The sequence below is a fragment of the Metopolophium dirhodum genome, chromosome 2 (genome assembly GCF_019925205.1).
Source record: "Metopolophium dirhodum isolate CAU chromosome 2, ASM1992520v1, whole genome shotgun sequence".
NCBI lineage: Eukaryota > Metazoa > Arthropoda > Insecta > Hemiptera > Aphididae > Metopolophium > Metopolophium dirhodum.
The window spans coordinates 23,157,667-23,177,014 of NC_083561.1; the positions used below are offsets into that span (position 1 = coordinate 23,157,667).

The 19,348-nt window shown below is 27.1% G+C and overlaps 3 protein-coding genes across 10 annotated transcripts in view; all 3 read right to left on the minus strand.

Moving 5' to 3' along the window:
• The window catches only part of LOC132939495 (dynein axonemal heavy chain 7-like), a 30,489-nt gene extending 26,848 nt beyond the window's left edge, over positions 1–3,641 (minus strand). Inside the window, exons 1-4 of the mRNA XM_061006686.1 lie at positions 3,371–3,641; positions 2,362–2,631; positions 891–1,123; positions 406–562 (exon numbers count right to left, since the gene is read on the minus strand). Of these exons, the coding sequence (XP_060862669.1) occupies positions 406–562; positions 891–1,123; positions 2,362–2,631; positions 3,371–3,499 (789 nt within the window). The 5' untranslated portion in view covers positions 3,500–3,641. The remainder of the gene's footprint in view (positions 1–405; positions 563–890; positions 1,124–2,361; positions 2,632–3,370) is intronic.
• A 1,047-nt stretch (positions 3,642–4,688) lies between these two features.
• On the minus strand, positions 4,689–6,573 carry LOC132939829 (cytochrome c oxidase subunit NDUFA4). Its single transcript, XM_061007225.1, has 3 exons — positions 6,389–6,573; positions 6,109–6,255; positions 4,689–5,044 (listed from the first exon to the last, which is right to left on the minus strand). Exons 1-3 carry the CDS (start codon positions 6,434–6,436, stop codon positions 4,994–4,996), a joined length of 246 nt encoding a protein of 81 aa, XP_060863208.1. The 5' UTR covers positions 6,437–6,573; the 3' UTR covers positions 4,689–4,993.
• Positions 6,393–19,280, minus strand: LOC132939827 (cytoplasmic dynein 1 intermediate chain). Of its 8 annotated transcripts, XM_061007216.1 has the most exons (17): positions 19,122–19,279; positions 18,971–19,016; positions 18,758–18,863; positions 18,268–18,364; positions 18,093–18,204; positions 16,913–17,040; positions 16,657–16,716; positions 16,289–16,351; positions 13,005–13,052; positions 12,137–12,292; positions 11,906–12,062; positions 11,590–11,841; positions 11,409–11,526; positions 9,080–9,311; positions 8,854–9,014; positions 8,513–8,779; positions 6,393–8,056 (listed from the first exon to the last, which is right to left on the minus strand). In XM_061007216.1, the coding sequence occupies exons 3-17, from the start codon at positions 18,854–18,856 to the stop codon at positions 7,898–7,900; spliced, it is 2,109 nt and encodes a 702-aa protein (XP_060863199.1). In that variant the 5' UTR covers positions 18,857–18,863; positions 18,971–19,016; positions 19,122–19,279; the 3' UTR covers positions 6,393–7,897. The 8 variants fall into 8 exon arrangements, with proteins under 8 accessions (XP_060863199.1, XP_060863202.1, XP_060863198.1 ...); XM_061007219.1 differs by lacking the exon at positions 18,971–19,016 and having other exon boundaries at positions 16,289–16,309; positions 19,122–19,280; XM_061007215.1 differs by lacking the exon at positions 18,971–19,016 and having other exon boundaries at positions 19,122–19,280.
• Between the last annotated feature and the right edge of the window lie 68 nt (positions 19,281–19,348).

Genomic DNA, 19,348 nt, shown 5'->3' on the forward strand with positions numbered 1-19,348 from the left:
TTTGTTTTTAATTTTATAATATTTTTCACTATTTCAGTTTATTTCGTTTTCATGTCAAAAAATATGTATCGCAAATTGTTTAAAGTTAAAAATTTAAATCATTCGAATCTAACCTATATGGAAATACTGTATGAAGTATTAACACTATATCCTATAGTTTAGTTTTGGGTTGGAAAAAAATTAAGTACGCTAGCGTTGTATAAACAAATTAACTTTTTTTTAAATTAATAAAAAGTTAACAAAAAGTGTGTATTAACTTTTAACTTAACTGAGTTAAAAAAAATCATTAACTTGCCCAGCCTTACTGTTTATTATGATTCACTCTATACAATATACATGCTGCAGGTTAAATTTAATCATGAACATTTATATACGGTGGTACCTATTACAAGAGTTAAATATTACTTGTTGGAATAATTGTTGTACACTTTCGAACCATTTAATTCTCATAAAAACACTGGCATCAACAATGCATTTTCGTACATAGACCATATATTCGGGTAAAGTGTATTTCAAAATACCTCTGGCTGCCATTTCTGCATAATCAAATACTTGGGTTGGCCTGTTAATAATGAATGACATATGACATGGGATTAATGTAAAATCATTTTAAAATTAGGTAAGTTACATTAATTTGATATCTAATGTACATTATATATAAATTATATTAATTTTTCTACTTTATTTTCTATTATCAGTGGGTATGTACTAAAAAACCTATTGAATCTTAGGATAATTTTATTGATAGTTAATAGTTAAGCGATCGATACCTACAACTAACAATAGCGATTTTTCAATTGAGCACGCTAATAAAAAGCTACCATTAAAAACGCTATAAACCTAAATAAACCTCAAACGGTTATATAATAATATATTTTATACAGACGTACTCGAAATTCCTGTGCCAAATTTTGATCATTTCTGCTATCAAAGGGTTGGCTTGGTGCAAGTTATCTCGAAGGAACGAAGCAGCCCGCACCATTGATTTCTTCCATAATGCACTATCCTTTCGGAGTTCTTTTCGCAATGGAGTGTCTAGTATGGGTAATTTATTATGTATCGCGTACACATCGTGCAATGAATAAGCTACGACAGCCTCTTTCATCGCTTTCAAATAACATTCCTACGTACAAACAATATTTATTAAAAATTGTTTCTATTAGGAAAACTTTTTTTTTTTTTGGTTTTGAATTTTGAGCGGAGTGGATCGAAAGCAATATCTATACGGATTTACATTGTGGTGTGTTTTTGAGTCTGTCACATCGGCTTTTGGAGCAGTAATAGACAATAGGTAAAGTTTCAATCATCAACGATTTCTGGTATAGTGAGTATGCCAAACTGGAACTGGTTGGTGATTCAAGGGTAAAAAAAGGCGGGCAAGTGGATGTTGCTCTGCTGTACAGTAGGTAACTGTAATGGATGGTGTTAAATTTGAATTCAATGATATAATATCATTGTATAAGAAAAACGGTTCTAATCGAATTTTTAAATATTTGATGATATTATTGTGAATAAAGTAAATTATATATAACCTATTTACGTGGAACCTTGTTTTAAATTTTTAATTCTTAGCTATAAAAGTTGAATATTTTATAAATTTTATACATAGATTTGAACTTTAAATGCTTATAAAAAAAAATTATGACTGGATTTTTTATATTTTTCAAATTTTATTGTAACAATATATTAGGAGCCTTGTATTACATTTTCAAACTCTTTTACCTAAAAAATACAATTTTATTGACTATCATATAAAAAAAACTGAATAAATTGGAAACTGAAAATGTCCGTAAACAGTTCAAAATAAGTCAAAATATTTTGAAAATTATATCGTTTATATAAAATACTAATATAAACAAAATTGAATGCATCTACGGTCATTTGTTTTAGAGTTAGGTACACCAAAAACCAAAATCGATTTTGTCAAAAACTGATTTTGCGTAAAAATTCCCGTTTTCCCTAATTTTTATTTTGTTTTTCCCTGCACTTTTGTAAATCATAGTGTCGATATATCGGGAATTTTAACTAGATTCACTTTCCCATCAAACAAGATACTGTTGAAGAAAATCGAAGCAGTTTTACTGTTCCAAACCGTGACGACAGACACAAAAACAGCCTTTAAAGTAGACATAGACTTTCACAGTTTATTTTTATTTTTAAATGTTTAATCTTCAAAAGTTTTTAGGGACTAAAATTATAGCAAATTTGTGCTAAAATAATATAGGTACCTATACAAACAGTTTTCAACGAATTAACGACTCAGCCAAATCTGTTAATATACTTCGAAACATATACCTAACAGTATTCAGTATAGGTACCTATGTGATGGTCCTATGACCTATATATATATTATACGCTTACGTTAAGTATTTCATTTTTAAATTCCGGTAAAAATGGTGATTTTTGGTACTCGACTGACAGTCTGCCAATTATACCATTTACTATTCGTGGATCGATGGGAGCCAAATAATTAGTATCAGCTTCGGCACCTTGGGTAATGAAAAAATAATATTTTAAAAATGTGCTTTCGTCCGATATCGCATTGTCTTCTGGATCTAGATATTTAGAGTACTCGTCCACTAAATTCGTGCGGAACACTTCACGACATTCGCGGTCTTTTTTCGCTTCTTTCTAATAAATAAACAAAGAACAATTTTACTACAATAACTCTAATAAAAACGCCTCCTCCTATAATGAGTAGGTAATATCAATTTTGTAATACGCCCATTTAACGCATTGACATTTATAATATATATAATATTATATAGGTAGGTTATTATAGTAGGTCTTCAGCCATTGGTGCAACTAGGGGGGTGCTTTGGGCCTTTAGCACCCTTTAAAAAAAGGTTTAAAAATTTGAAATGAAAAGTTGATAATTTATCGAATTACAATTATAACACAATAGTATTGTTTATAATATAACATTGTATCACACCAAGTATGATTTTTATTTTTTTCTGTTTTTAAAAATAATTTAGATTGTCCTGTGTGGGCCCAGAATTATGGTTTTTGTTTTGTTTTAGTGGTTGTGTTTACTTGTTTACATATAGGCAAATAATGGTGTTATGTACTTATGTCCCACTGAGTCACAAGAAAACCTAGTGCTAAGCATCCCTTTGTTCAAATGTTTAGTTGCGCCTATATTATGTCTTCAGCCTCCCCCTCCCAATTAATATCGAACGCTATTTGTGCCTATGCGGCTATCGTGTGCAGAGTATAATATAGTAATATTAATATAGGTACTTATACAATATTGTAATGGATCAACCACAGCAGACAACTATTAGTTATTACTGAATCATATACGCGACAACGATTGGATTAAGCAATAAAACATGTTTTGGATAAGAAAGATAATCATGATCGTTACCATTTTTCTTGATTTCTCGGTAAACCCGTGGTGGACGTTTGTTTTTTTTGTTGATTTATTCTGAATTTTGTTTGGTTTTGCCGGAACGGCAAAACAGTCCTCATCGGTCAGACGTACTTTTTTGGACATGACAAGTGTTGTTAGCTGAACGTTTAACTGTAATTATGTAATCCGATTTGTATAATATAGGTACCGTTAAATATATTATTAGCTGCCTACGGGCTACGATATATAGGTATTAACATACGACATAGTTCCTAAATAATCAAAATACATTGCTAACTGTAATTGGTATATAGAATATTCAAAAATGTATATTTTGTGTAGATTGTTTGATCGATATTATATTATAATTGATGAAACCTAAAAAGCGTAACTAACGGATACCACTACAACTGTTGTGCCTATTATAATATTCTGTATTTCTAAATATTTTATATATTACAATGTATAGCCATATTAACTTGAAAGGCCATTGGGAGAGGATTTACAGGGTAGGTAGTATGACATTTTACCCATTGAAACACATTTTTACAATACGCTTGCACACGTACAACATATCAAATTTTCGTTCACCAGTTTCAATAGTGTACTGTTTGTTTTGATATTATATATAACCTATCATCAAATTTTTAGGTAAGAGCGTTATCTGTGTTCTATAGTTGGTTTTTTACGATATTTTAATTTTTAAGTAAACTCTTAAGAGCATTTTTAAATATTAACATTGTCCACCGGTAGTCGGTGTCTCGAGATCTAATTATGTATCATTTTTTATATGAATAACGCAGCAGATATTTTATGAGTTCGACAAAAAAAATTATAAAATCAAGATCTTTCATTGACTTGACGTTTAAATATAAGTACAACCAATTCGTTATTTCAATATTTATTTTTAAAATTTAATTGTGGGTGAACGCCGTATTATTGCCTCTTATGATGCTTCGCCACTGGTGAATCATGATTTTGAATGTTTATCTTGGTTTTTGAAATAACTATTTATAGATTCCAGTATTTCACATATTGAAACATATTTTTCTGTATTGATCAATGATCATAGATTATATTTTTTCTGAAAGCACTACCCATTTGGAAAAAAAGTATAACATTTTGTAAGTTTAGTTTGATTTTAATTTAAGGGTAAACTTAAAGGTTAGTATTTCAATGTTGAAATCTCAACGTAGTTAGACTTCCTACGCCTACTAAAAGCTTACAGGGAATAGGTATTACCTTGATATTATGTTTAATTCATAATAATAATTGTAATGAAAATAAATGTAACTATATGAAGTTAAAAATAAATAAATAAATAATAATAAAATACATTATGCCGTAAACAATGAAAAATGTCCAAAGGAACATTTTACTCGTAACAATTTATTCATAAAGTTAAATAATATATTTTCTAGACAATATTTTATGAATAAAGCCACAAGACTATCACACGAAATTCACCGATGTTGGATGAACAAAGTGTATATAAATTTAATGTTTTCATAATCAAATATCTAAGTACATTTTAACATCAATTCTTTATTTAATATAGAAAACACAGCAAAAAAAATTATAACACTATGTTTATTTTATATAACCGATCAAACAATATTGATGTTGATTGGTGAATTTCTAATATTTAGGAGCTGGACTGACTGGAGGTTCTGAGCTGGTAGAATAAAACTAAAACAAATAAAACAATAGATTTAGTTAATATTAAATTAAACTACATCAGTGGTAGCGTTATAATGCTGTTGAACACAAACCACCACTATTGTGAGCAAAAACAATAGAATTTTACTGCCACCGCTACAGTGTGTGAGGACCATTAACAGTAAATATATAGTATACCATTTACAAATTGTATTAATTTTATAGGTATTATTAAAGCAGATGGCTTTTTAAAAAATAAACTGCAGTTTAATCATTTAATATTCTTAAGTTGGGTGAAACCTATAGTTGTTCGGATTATTAAGATGAACCGATCACCTTCAAAGATTAAATAGTTGTTACTTTAGAACTGAACTAAGTATTTTATTTTTTCATTTAATTGAATAATTGCATAAATAATGCAATAAAATAATTGCAATAATTTGTTTAAAGAGCCATTAAACTAAAAATAAAAATAATTATTGATGTAGCTTGAATATATAGTTGATAAAACAGTTTTATACTTTTATAATTAATTCACAAAATATACTGGATATTACTGGGATAAAATCAATCATTAAAATGAAAAAATGTAAAGCCTTGGATAATTAAATAAAAAAATTTGGTGACAGTAAAAAATGATTTATAATTTGGACAAATATTAATATCTGTAGATGACAAAAACATAAACTGCATACATTTTAAGGCTTCTGCTAGCTGAATTAAAAATGATCAATATTCTTGAATTCATTGCTATTTCCCAACTTTGATGCATGAGGTAAAAATTAAATCATTAAGTAGATTAACGCTTAAAAAAAGTAAAACTGTTGTTGGACCAATTAGAAAACCAATTTGAAATTGAAAAGTTCTTAAGATGCATTTCAAAATGTATTATAATTCCTATTTGTACTTAAATTATTAATTATTTGTTTGATTAGAGATTATAAAAATAGATTGTAAAATTAAAAACTGGCACATTTTGGACCAGAAATTACACATAACCAAATTATAGTCTATAGATAATGTCTAAAATCAAGGGTTAAAGGTAAAATTGTACATTTTGATAGTAACACTATATTTCTAAAATATTAACATACTTTGTAAGTTTTTTCTTTATATGCTTCCCATGGCTCTTGATTTTTCTTTGGATGCCATGTCACTTCTGGGCTTTTCATTGCCAGTCGGGTCAAATAGAAACCAGCACCCGCCATACCAATACCCAGACAAAGAAACAATGGGATTAACTATGAAAAATAAATAAGATTTAAGTGATAATTAATAAACTTTGTATTTGACCTTCGTAATTGACTACACAGAACATTGAATTAGATGAAAATATTATAATATTCAACTTAATAAATTAATTTAGGTACTTACAGACTTGTGTTTTTTCAAGCTTTCTATAGTCATTCCTGGCATAACCATTTTGAATTTTATTGGTAATACCTCTAAATTATAAAATTATAATTAATCTTACGAAGCTACGAACAAACGTTGATATGTAAATGTAAAAACTGAAAATGAGAGAAATAAATTTTACGTATCGCCTATAAAGCCTTAGCATTGGCGCATTGCACAGAAAATCAAGCAGTACCTAATAGGGTTAGATAACAGATGACACTGCAGTGTAGCCAAATGTACCACACTGTTGTACGGGAGGGGACCCGTGATAAGAAATTAAATTACCAAAACGATACCAAATTTTCACAACACGTAAAGAAGAACTTTATCAGCTGTGTAAGTGTGTTCTGTAACAGCGTGCTCTTTTTTTAATAGCACTATCCAATCATTTTATATAAGCAAAATGCAAATTAAAAAAACAAAAAAACAAAATGTTTAAGAGCAAATAACTTTTATTGTATTTATGTTATCTAAAATATGGGCACGCTGTTGTATAGATAATTTTCCACCTTATATGTTCAGAAATTTTGGAGCCACGACTACAAACACTGAAACACAGAAAGATAAAAATTGTCCTGCGCAAAACAGTTTTTGCTATGTTGTACATTTGTAAGACAGAGACAACACATGAGGGTGTGACATCGTCTTAATAGTTAATTTTAATATTCTTATTTTGTCTTAAGTGTCTTAGTACTTACCAGTTACCATGGCTAAATTTATTACTAGTTAGTAGTTACTCAGTCCTTCTTCATCCTCAAGGCTCCGGTTCAAAATAATATATGGGGCATTGGGCCATTGGGGTTTGCTAGTGGGCAGTGGGCACATATTTGTGTATATATTTTCTATGGTGGGCACCCTTGTCTCACTCCTACACTAGTTTCATACTCCAAAAGTCTATATGGCTCTGTCTTCCAGGGCTCCGGATCTCCTTTCCACATGCAATCTGGCAGTCAGACAATATTTTTTTGTGAATTTGTGCCATCTTCTATTCTGTAAATCTATCTTTTCAACCTTCTTAGAACTTCTTCTCTTTTTCTTAATAAAATCTACATTTTAATCTCAACCGGATTTTTTTGTGACACTCATGCCTGATGCAAGATGCTCCTCTATTTCTCTCCACACTAAATCATCCTCCATCGTTTCATTTACAATTCTTAGTATTTTAAGAACATAACTTTTCATCTGCATATTATTTATACTTGGAAAATAAGAAAAGTACATACTTTCTTTTTAAATATGTTGTATAACATCAAAGATAATATTTTATTTCAGTACATTATCATACAAATTAAATATGTTCAAAATAAGTTAAGTTTTAAAATATAAGTAAATTAGGAGGCAATGTTTAACAGGTTATTTTTAAATAGTGCAATTAAATAAAACAAGCATCTGTTTTTTTATATAAGGATTGTAAATTGATACATGTCTGTAAGATTAACATGAGACATATTAAATATAATATAACTTATTATTTATCAAGGTAAATTACTTCATCAAAATACTAGAAGATCTAGAAAAAACCGAAGAAACTGAGCCTGAACTGTAGTTAATAGATTTATCCATTTCATCTGTCTGGTTACTCTTTAATTCTTGAAGTGTGTTAGAAAGTTTGGACCAATCATCATGTCTTGGTTGAGTCATTTGCTACATTAAAAAATGAAAACACAAATTATTACAATAATTTTACAAATGGGAAAATATTCATTATAAATTTGTTTTAAAATAACTAAATCAAGGGTGGATTATTATCTTATTTCTCATATATTATGAGATTAGCCCCACACAGGGATAAGAATTTAACTATTATAATGCTTCATCATATTAATTTTAGAATATTATATTGTTTGTTATAAGATTTTGATTTATTATACTGTTGGTGTTTTCTTTCTCAAACTACATGACTGTGGCATGCATCCTATAAAATTCCAAGTTCCGAGTTAATTTTTTCTCATAGTTTAATGATATTACACACAATTATACCTATTATAATTATAATTCTTAAAACTTTTTATAATGCTTTATTCTTATACTATAAATCCAAACCATGAATGCAAACCCCATCACAATATTTCATTATACATATTTAATTTTAATACAAACCTCTCCAACTTGAAATACGGATATTTTTCCATATTCATCCCCAACACTTAAATGAGTTCCATTCTGAGACCACATAAGACTCTTTAATAATGGCGAGTTGTCAAGAACTGTACTAGCTGTTGGTGATTCTGTATTGTTGTTAAGGTTCCATAAATCTAAACGGCCAGTAACATCAATTGCAGCAAACACAGCTGGGTGAACAGGAGACCAAGCGACACTGCTTACATAATCATTGTTGTTTTCAAATGAGTGAATTGGTTTGGATTCCTTTATAAATATTTTAATAATTATTAAAACATAAAAATATATAAATAAAAATAAAATATTAAATAATATTGAACCTTAATGTTCCATAATTTTATTGTCCAATCTATTGAACTTGTCAAGAATAAGTGACTAAAATCAGTGTTTCCGACAGCACGGTGGGTATCAATGGCTGTAATCGGTGCTATATGACTCTCATAACTCTCAACTACACCGGCTTTTTTTGTATGTCTACAAGCTAAAAATAATATTGAGTTATACAATAAATAATTTGTAAAAATTAAATGGTTTATTGCAACCAACCAGAATATGCAGCTCCTTCTTGACTACCAAACACAAATTTGTTAACATCATCATGCAAAAAGGCAAAAGTAGATACGGACACAGATTTAGATTGCTTTGCAGTTAAATCAAGGCGTTCAACCGGTTGAGTTAACATGTCTAAACTCCAGCAACACAATCGCCCATCAGTTGAAATACTGATGAGATTATGTGCATTTTGTGTACCCACAACTTGGATGCAATACACAGGGTGCTAAAATAATTATGATAAAAACAATATAAGACAATGTCGGGATACTATATGTTTTTTCAATCCCATGCGTGACTTAGCCTATTTGCATTAATTATACTATTATCAACAAGATAACAATACATCAATTTTTCTGTGATATATAAGTATTTTAAATTTTAATATTTTACATATTCATAACTTGCATGATAATAATTGAAGTATTTTGAAAAAAAAAATCCAACAGATAAAGTTCTCAACTTTAAGTTTGATAATGGGTCAATTCATTCTTACATTAAAGCTAACAATATGTCAAGATTAGATCAGCCAATTTGCTGTTGCGCTTGGGTTAGAGAGAAAAAAAGTAAAGCGCTAACTTTCTCTTAACTCATTGGTCACTTGCTAAGAATTCTCTAAATAGTTTTTATATGTTATAAATCACCAAAACAGATTTATTATGCAATTAGTGTTCACACGAGATCACTTATAAAATTCATATACATATTTGAATATTTCTCTCGTCATTTAAATACAGTATGATCACGATTTTAGGTACCACTGAATATCTCAGATGGGTGACTTTGTATTGAAATGGGGTTTTCAGGAGGTGATAGGGAGCACTTAAATACATATTTTCAGACCAGTTTCAAATTTTTAGCTCACTCAGTACGTGCATGCGCAATACAACTTACTTTTTTTTTAATGGCAACTCCAGTTTTTTTCTACAGATTCAGGTAGAGTATTTTTTTTTAAACATTTATTGTACAAAAAGTTTTTTTCTATTTTCAAAACTGCCCAAGTTAGAGTAAGTCGAAAATTGGATTTATGCATAATTCGTGTTTAATGATATTTTCATTTATAACCACTGGAAATAATAAAATAAGTGCCAATTAAATGTTTAATTTACTTATCTGTTTATCTGTTTTCAAAGTCTTAGCAAGCGCATGCAATTGTTTAAGGTTAGTCGTTTGGTTTGGAGGTGAGTTTTTCAAATAATAATTTAATAATACTGTATTGGTCACTAGATTGAATATCTCGAGTATGTGATAATTTTTGTTTAGTAAACTGCTATAATTGGATTACAATTTTAACTATTTTTATAGTTTAATTTTATTTTATTTTAAAACAGCTCTAATATAAGATACAATAAGTAGGTAATGTAATTATTAAAGTATTTGAATAAAGGTATTCATTAGTTTGATGAAAAATAAAATTTTACTTTTACTCTGTAACTAGACTCGTACAAAGTGTGTGCGATATCCGTTATGTCTGGTTATTAAGTGCTTCTATAAACTTCAAACAATTCATTCGATAAATGTATTTTATACATTTTATTTTTATTATAATATTACTATTACTATTATCATTATAAGTTATAACTATTTTGCTGTACATTTAATTAATACAGTTGACAAAATATCATACACTAAAAATAATGTTTAGTTATTTCACACTTACATTTCCAATGGTTTTAAATGAAAATATCATTAAACACGAATTATGCATAAATCCGATTTTTGACTTACTAACTAGGGCAGTTTTGAAAATAGAAAAAAACTTTTTGTACAATAAACGTTTAAAAAAAATACTCTACCCGAATCTGCAGAAAAAAACTGGAGTTGCCATTAAAAAAAAGTAAGTTGTATTGCGCATGCGCGTATTGAGTGAGCTAAAAATTTGAAACTGGTATAAAAATATGTATTTAAGTGCTCCCTATCACCTCCCGAAAACCCTATTTCAATACAAGGTCGCCCATCTGAGATATTCAGTGGTACCTAATATCGTGATCACTGATCACACTGTATACATTAAAAATTGAATTATTGAGCATTAAAATATTTTATTATTATTTGTTGCTTATAAAAAATTTCTGTTACTATGTAATTACGGATCACAGTAAACAAATAATGACAATCAAAAAATGATATTTTAAGTACAATTTTTTCTAGACTAATGTTACTAATAAGGTAAATGGATGCTTAAGACAATAACCTAATAAAATGGCAGTGGTAACTTAAATAATACCAAGGTGAGAAAACATCTCACTAAGAAAACCACCAAGGGGGTTAAGGATGAATTTTAAATAATATAAATAATTAATTATTATAAATTAAAACATACAGTATGAGCAGTATTTGATAATGGTGTTCTCTGAATAGGAGTTTTCTTCTGAGCTCGATTATCCCACAAAACTATTTGTCCAGAATAAGTGCTTCCTAAAATTAAATTTGGATGAAACCTATATGAAACACAATGGTATAATTAGTATCAACACAAATTGTTCAATAAAACAATATATTACCTAGCAAATGTGGCTGAAAGTACTCTTGACTGACAATGAAATACATATTCAGGAGAATTCTTTTTAAACTTAGTATTCCATACAAGAACTACACCATCAGGTTCATGTGGTGCATCAGAAATATTGTACGATGCTACAGTGAGTTCAGGGAATTGTTGAGACCAATCTAAAGATGTAACTAAACGATTTTTAGACCAATGTTCATCGTAAAACACACGTGTCAATGATAATCGGGTACTACTTTTGTCTTCACTAAAAATATAAAACATGAATAATTTTACAATGTTTTATATTTTTTAATATAGTTTGTACTAACTTAACATCATTGTCATCTAAAGCACCAGTATAATCTGTATAAATATCTACATTTTCAGATAAAGCCCGTTCCATCACACGTCCTGCTCGGTCCATAAATTGTTGAAAATCTTCTGAATGAACGATCATCATTTTTTCTGCATCACTTAATTCTCTAACTAAATAATAATAATAATAAATGTAATTCATATATCATACAAAGTATTATTAAATAGCTAATTAGTTATTTTACCTTTTTTAGGTTCTTCTTTAACAATTAATTCTCTTTCCAGTGAAGTGACAGCTGGTGCAACTTCCTTCACTTGTGGAAGTCCTTGAGATAGAATACCTGGTGGCAGCTTGCTTTGGAAAGTGGACAAATTTGTAAGGCTGATATCTTCATCTTCCGCTTGACCAGAACCATCATCATACGTAAGAACTGTCTGTTAATTACTTAGGAATGGCTAGCAATAGATGCTTGCAGTATACATATTTAATATGCATCCAAAATAATTTATATTTGGTTAGATTGTGTTAAAAATGTATTTCCACCAATTTTTAAAATTAAATTATATAATATTTGTTATAAAAAAAAAAAATTCAAAGCAAATATTTAAAACATTAGGTTAACATTTATAATATGAAATGAGGCTTTGGATAAGCATTGTGATAACATTGATAACGTATATTTAATAAGATTCAGAAAATAAAATTAAAATATTTGATTAAGTTTTAAAAGCACGGCAAAAGCTAAAATCTAAAGCCGTGATTAAAAAATTGAAATAAATATTTAGAGTGTACAACATTAAAGCAAATAAAATAAAACGGTTTGTTAATAAATATTTCAAAACCCAGTTTACATTTAGAATTGTTAAAAAAACAATTAAGTTTTCTGAATCATATCAGGCAATACACAAATATCATATGTACTTCATGTCTATTGAATAAATTACAATACATAACATAAAATTAACGCAACCTCCATCAACAAAATAAATTAATTTCCAAATTTAAATCACATGGAATAAAAGTACAAATTATAAACTAAAAAAAATATTTTTATGTACCTAATTAAATTACAAATTCAAAAAATGCTTAATAGCATTTGCTGGTGTACCTACCTGTAAATTCGTCTTCCCACTCCAAGCCAGGATTTAAGTTGTATTCGTCTTGAAAAAAGAACAAAAACAAGCAAAACGACATAAACACCACCGTGAAGTAGTTAATTGCAAGAGGCATCAATTTTGCACTTTTTGTATAAATATAACTTAAAGTAAATGTATTTCTATAAAAGTCAAAAGCAGGGAAATATATGTATCATGGGAAACAAAAAATTAACGTATATTTTTAGTTATAATAGTATACGGAGAAATATCAAATTAAATAAATTCCAGTAAAATGTTTCCCTGCTTAACCTTTTACATTAACCCTATAGACTAATACTATTGCATACAAATTATTAATAATAATAATAATAATAATAATAATAATAATATATTATGTATATCAGTTTTGTATTTAAATATAATTATCAATATATTTTAAATGACAATACATAATATAAATAATGCATTACTCAAAATTATCTATCAGTTGTATTGATAAAACTAATACAATACCAAGAAAACAAAATTATAAACCAAAATTTCAGAAAAGTCAGGATGTTTAATTGAAATTAGTATTAATTATTAAACAATTACTATTTAAGAAAACCAAAAGCATCTCTACATACTATTTACTAAAAACTATAAATTACAATCAAGTGCAGTAAATGTACAATATAATATAAAAATTAAAAGAATAAATATGTTGTTCTTTAGTCTTTATGAATAAGTGAAATGGATTTAAATAAAAAAAAGGAAATTATAAGAAACAAATACTCCAAAATGAACATTTCTTAAATTTTCAATAAAATCCTAGGAAGGCAAGCAACGAGCACATACGATTTTATGGTAGTTTTTGGTTATTGTGACTACCTGATAAAAAATTTGATTATCGTGACTACATTAAGAAAACACCATAATTTAATAAAAAGTAATTTTATTAACTTATATATTCAACATGTATAAGAATTAAAACTAAAAGTTACTGAACAAGATTCTTTCACAGTAATATAGTATCATATCAATTAAATATATAATTGATAAACACGTAAAACAGTATACAATTATTAAATGATTGATAAAAGTTAAATATTAAAATGTATTATAGAAATATAGAAACTTAGGAATTAATTTGAGGTGGAAAATACTCTGCAATACATGCTAGAATTCCAATAAATGGACCATTATGAATTTGACGCCACATGAACTTAACCAAATAACCATCAAGATCTTGACGAGCTATTTTGGGTGATTAAAATGTAGGTAGCCTAATTGTGTTTAATGGAAAATCATAGGTAGTTTGGTAGTTGTGGTAAATAAAAAGTACTGATTTAATAAATCTGATTATTCCATCAATAGTCTTCTAAAAACGTATTAGTTTTTAATATTCAAAGAACATTTTGATTTGAATTAGAATAGTGAGTATTCATAATATATTTATTCTGTTTATAATTTAATCCAGTAGCTAATAAAAAAGATGATCAATTAACTTGTAATAATAATTTTAGATTCTAAGCAAATACAAAATGTATTGATTTTACTGGTACTTTTTTTTTCTTAATATTTAAAATTATATGCAACTAACATTCAATACTATGTTGAGTAAATTTAAAAAATATTTTGAACATGTCCACAAAATATACAAAAATAAAAATTCGTAATTAAAAAAAAAATATATTCATTAACTGTATAACAGAAAAAAACTTTTAATTTTAAATATACTTTGTAGAAAATTAAACAAATTTGGCAAAAAAATATTTCTGTTTCTATTTTAGGTTTTCAACTAAAAATGTAGCTTAAGAACTGCAATAGGCCAACAACAAAAATAAGGTATTTTAATTCTGATTTATTTGAGTTTTATTTTTGAAACATCTAATTTAAATATAAATAAAAAAGAAATCTACTGTAGTAATATAATAATTATATTTTCTTTATTGATAATTACACAAGCTATAATTGTTTATAATCTGAAGAGGAAAAATATTTTCAGCATATAATTTAGAGGATGCTACAACCACATTCATTGTCTCTGTCTCACAAACCACAACACTATGCCAAATTATATTTCCTGAATAATCCATTTAACTCTGTTATGTATAATATTAGAGTGAATAAAATACAATTTTTTTTTAATTATATATGCTGATAATAATTATTTTAATAAATTTAAAATTAAGAATTTTATTTAGCGAATCTTATTGTTTTTTTTTATATTTTAATTTTAATACAAGTTATGAGCATTTTAAAATATACATCTAATTAATTTTTTTTTTATTTCTCAAACTTACATTAAAATTAAAATAGATAAAAAAAAACCTATGAAAAAATCTAGATTCACTAGATAATAGATAAATATTCTTATTTTTTAATTTTTTTAATAGGTCAATTCACTCTAATATTAAACATAACAGAGTTAAATGGATTATTCAGATCATACAATTTGCTGATATGCTTGTGTATGACGGACACAACACATGATGGTGTAGTATCCTCTTAAATAGTAAATAATAGACCAATATTTAAATTTATTGTTCAGTAGGAAGTTGTATTACAAAAAATATACAGCTTATACCACATTCCAAGCAATTTTTGATAGATAAGAAAACTAATTCTAAATTCTAATATAAAATTATATACTCTATTAGTCTGTTGCAAAAAAATGTATAAACAATGTAACGAATTAAAACACAAATTTTAATTGCAAAGTATTATATTTTAAGTATTTAAGAAGCAAAAAAAATCAGTGCAAGTAAAAAAAAAAAAAAAAATAAAGACTAGTGCATTAGTGCAATAGTAATAAAAATGAAGTAATAAATTGATCATTGTTAGTAGATAGTTATTTAAGTATAAAGTTTTCAATTTAACATCAAATTAAAATCCATGAATAACCAAATAAACCAAATGAACATATTACCAAATTATATGGACCACCTACATTGGATGGTTGCGTTAATTAATTATTAATATATGAAGAAAGTTTTATTGTCCCACTATCATTATTATAATTATTATTGTTAGATGTAATTTAATATTATTCAAAGTAAAGTCTTATTAACTATCATTACTCTGTAATCAAATATGTCATTTTATCCAGTTGAATTATTATTATTATAATTATTTTGAAATTTAATATATTTTGTCAACATAATTATTAATGTAGTCAATTTTATTACGTCTATGAACTACAGTAAATTAACTACAACATTTTAAAACATATACCATGCATCTATTTTTGAAAACTATATTTCTATAGGGTCTAATTGTTAACATTATTCCTATACTCATATTAAATAATAGCTTACCGTAATATCCAAATGCTTGAGCTGTTGATGAAAATGTTCCATGATTTCCGATATTGTCCCCATCAAATGGAAAAAAAAAATATAATAATACATAAATATAAGTATAAAATTGAGTAAATAAAGCATCCAAGTGATATACACAAAAACTGTCAGTACTTTTTTATGGATTATGTTTTCATTTAACTATGCGTGATAAATAGCTACTTTTAATTTGATTAATATATTTTTTGATATTCTTGTTTATATGTTATATAATAAAGTTATATGTAAGGTTATTAAACATTTTAATAATACTTTTATCCGGGTATACCACCTGGATTAAACATACAAGTGGTTTTAAAATGTTACTGGACATTTGTGAATCTAACCTTTTCTAGGCCTCCACCAATCTTCAAAATAACCTTTAAGAGGGGAAGAAGTGCAGGATCCTTTAATTTATTTTACCAGAAACAAGTGCAGCATAACAATAATAAATACAACAAGTGACAATGGTTGTATAACGTATAAATCATTAAGTAATATAACTTAAAGAAAATTAAACCTAAATTATCATGCACATATTTCTTAGTTTTAAGCTTATACTTAATTTAAAATAAAAATATATCAAATAAATATTAAGCATACCGTCTCTTTCATTTGATGAATGTGTAGTCTGAACAGCTTTAGTGTAGCATTCTACCTCTTTTGGTGGAATATTTGTAGAAGAAAGAGAAACAATTGATAACTCACGAATTTTCTTTGTAGGCTTTGGACTGAAAATTAAAATATCATTAAAAAGACTTCCAATTGAAATAAAGTTATGACCCCACAAGGTATGAATGTAAGATAGTTTTAACTAAATTATAAATTATTGGTGCTACAGGATTGTGTATTTTTGCTTTTTTATCTGAAAAACTAGTGCGTAATTATGTTGTGAATTACAGGTAAAGTATGTAATTATGCTGCCAATAAATTGTAGATTTCATAGTAAGTAAAAACTCTAATGGACTAAAATATTTTAAGTTTTCTCTTATTATTTATCAAAAACCACTGAATAATAATTATTTAAAATAGTTTCTTATTATAAGCTTAATGCATAAAAGTGACCATAGGTGTGCTAAAGGGGCAGATGTAGCATATTATGCTGCCACCGAAATCTTTTTTGGGCAGCCATGGCCGCTTAATATTGAATTATGGGCCATAAAATTATATTTATGCAAACTATATACAATATACGTTATAATTTATAATTAGAAACTATTTTTATATATTGTTTAGAAAATATTTTGGTGGGGTTTCTCCCCTTTCCCAAAATAATTAACAGAGAAGCCTATTTCCCACCAAAATATAAAAAATCAATTCTTAATTGTTCTTTTACACTATTAGCGTAAATGTGTGTGACCTATTGCAAAAACGTACACCAAAAGCTCTATTTTTAAAATATTTTTATTGGAAAATGGGCTGGATTAATTAATTTTAAGCTGCCACTGAAGCCAGAGTCCGTGCAAACCTATGTAAGTGACTGAAAAATTATATTTCAAATAGTAAGTTTTAATATTTTAAATTTAAATTGAAGTGTCACACATAAACACATTAGTACTTCACTAGTAAACATTTTTCTATTCAATATTATCTAATTGACATATTTAAATTAAAAGGCAAAATGTTTGCTGTCGTCCCAAACGGGCATCAGCAACAATTAACATTATCACAGCACTGCTTTCCGATCAAAAGTGAATGAATCAAAAGTTAATGAAGTCTTAACATAACAGATGTGTATAAATATATCTTATAAAAATTAATGTTTTGTTTTAATCAATTTTACCCAGTTGCTGGAGTTTGAGGTAGTGATCCTTTTGCACTAGAATCAGGAGTTGACATTGAACTATATAATAATTCACTTTTATTAGGCGAAGTGGTCAAACTTGATAATACATCTAAATCAATTAAAAAATTTATAATTTTATAATAACTAATTGAATATTTTCAACAACTTATACCTGAAACTGGTGCAACTCCGAGAGATGATAACATTTCATCAATTTCTTTACCTTGATCTTTTTCAACACTAATACCACGAGAAACTGCTTCATCTCCCTATTTAATATATTAATTAGTGGCAATAAAAATTATACCAATATGGCAATTTGAAATATCAAAATATTAATATAGTTATAGGATAACTAACATGAAAAATATTTCAATACAATTATACTTTTTAATATTACCTATTACTATTATTGAGTTTAAAAGTATTTTTGATGTGGCAACAACAAAATATTCAGAATCAATCCGACATTGAAAATACAACAAAATGGATATATCAAGAAGGTAGTATTATGCAAGAAATCATTTGAAACAACAATGTAATGATGAAATTAAAAATTAAAAAAAAATAATAATAGGTACTCTGATGAGTTTTTTTTTAAAATTTATGTACTACTTTTAACAGAAGGTATTGAGTTATATGTCGTTAAAAATGCTACATACATCTTTTTTTTCTTTTTCTTTGCGCAGTCTTTCTTTTTGTTCTCTGATGGCTTGTAGTTTAGCTTTCTTTTTCTCTAATTCTGCTTTGCGGTCAGACATATTGTATCTGCAAAAATAAATGAAGACATGTATGTTAATCGTGATAAACATTGTGATTTGACTTTTTGAGGGCATCAAATTGTGAACAACTGCTTATACAATGTATTTGCTTACCTTTAAGTAGATAATAAATTATAAACTACAATTAATTTAGCAATGCCTATAGAATAACATAAAAGTAAGTTACTACGAAATAATTTAAGCACTTGGCATTTATTGTTATGTATAAGTAGATTTAAAAAAGTGTCACTTAAAATGTACGTACAACATCGAGAAGCAACCTGAAAAATTAAAATGTCTAATGTTGACGTTTCAGCTCATGTTCCATATCCGGCATATTATCCTGCAATTTTGATTTTGTGTTAACAAATTTTGCAAACCCTAAATCATAAATTACAATATTTTTTACAATTCATGTGGTTATCACTCAATATATTAACCAATCAAAATGAATAAACAAAAATAATATCATAAAGAATTTCTATTGGTTTC

Coding starts and splice junctions, on each gene's coding strand:
- LOC132939827 (XM_061007223.1), bottom strand. Junction 18,365..18,757: donor AAGAAAAAGAAAAAAAAGAT/GTATGTAGCATT, acceptor TATATTAAATAG/GGAGATGAAGCAGTTTCTCG. Junction 18,205..18,267: donor CGGAGTTGCACCAGTTTCAG/GTATAAGTTGTT, acceptor TAATTGATTTAG/ATGTATTATCAAGTTTGACC.
- LOC132939829 (XM_061007225.1), bottom strand. CDS start 6,436: ATGGTTATGCCAGGAATGACTATAGAAAGCTTGAAAAAACACAAGTCT. Junction 6,256..6,388: donor GCTTGAAAAAACACAAGTCT/GTAAGTACCTAA, acceptor TATTTTTCATAG/TTAATCCCATTGTTTCTTTG. Junction 5,045..6,108: donor ATAAAGAAAAAACTTACAAA/GTATGTTAATAT, acceptor TATTTGTTTTAG/TTTTATTCTACCAGCTCAGA.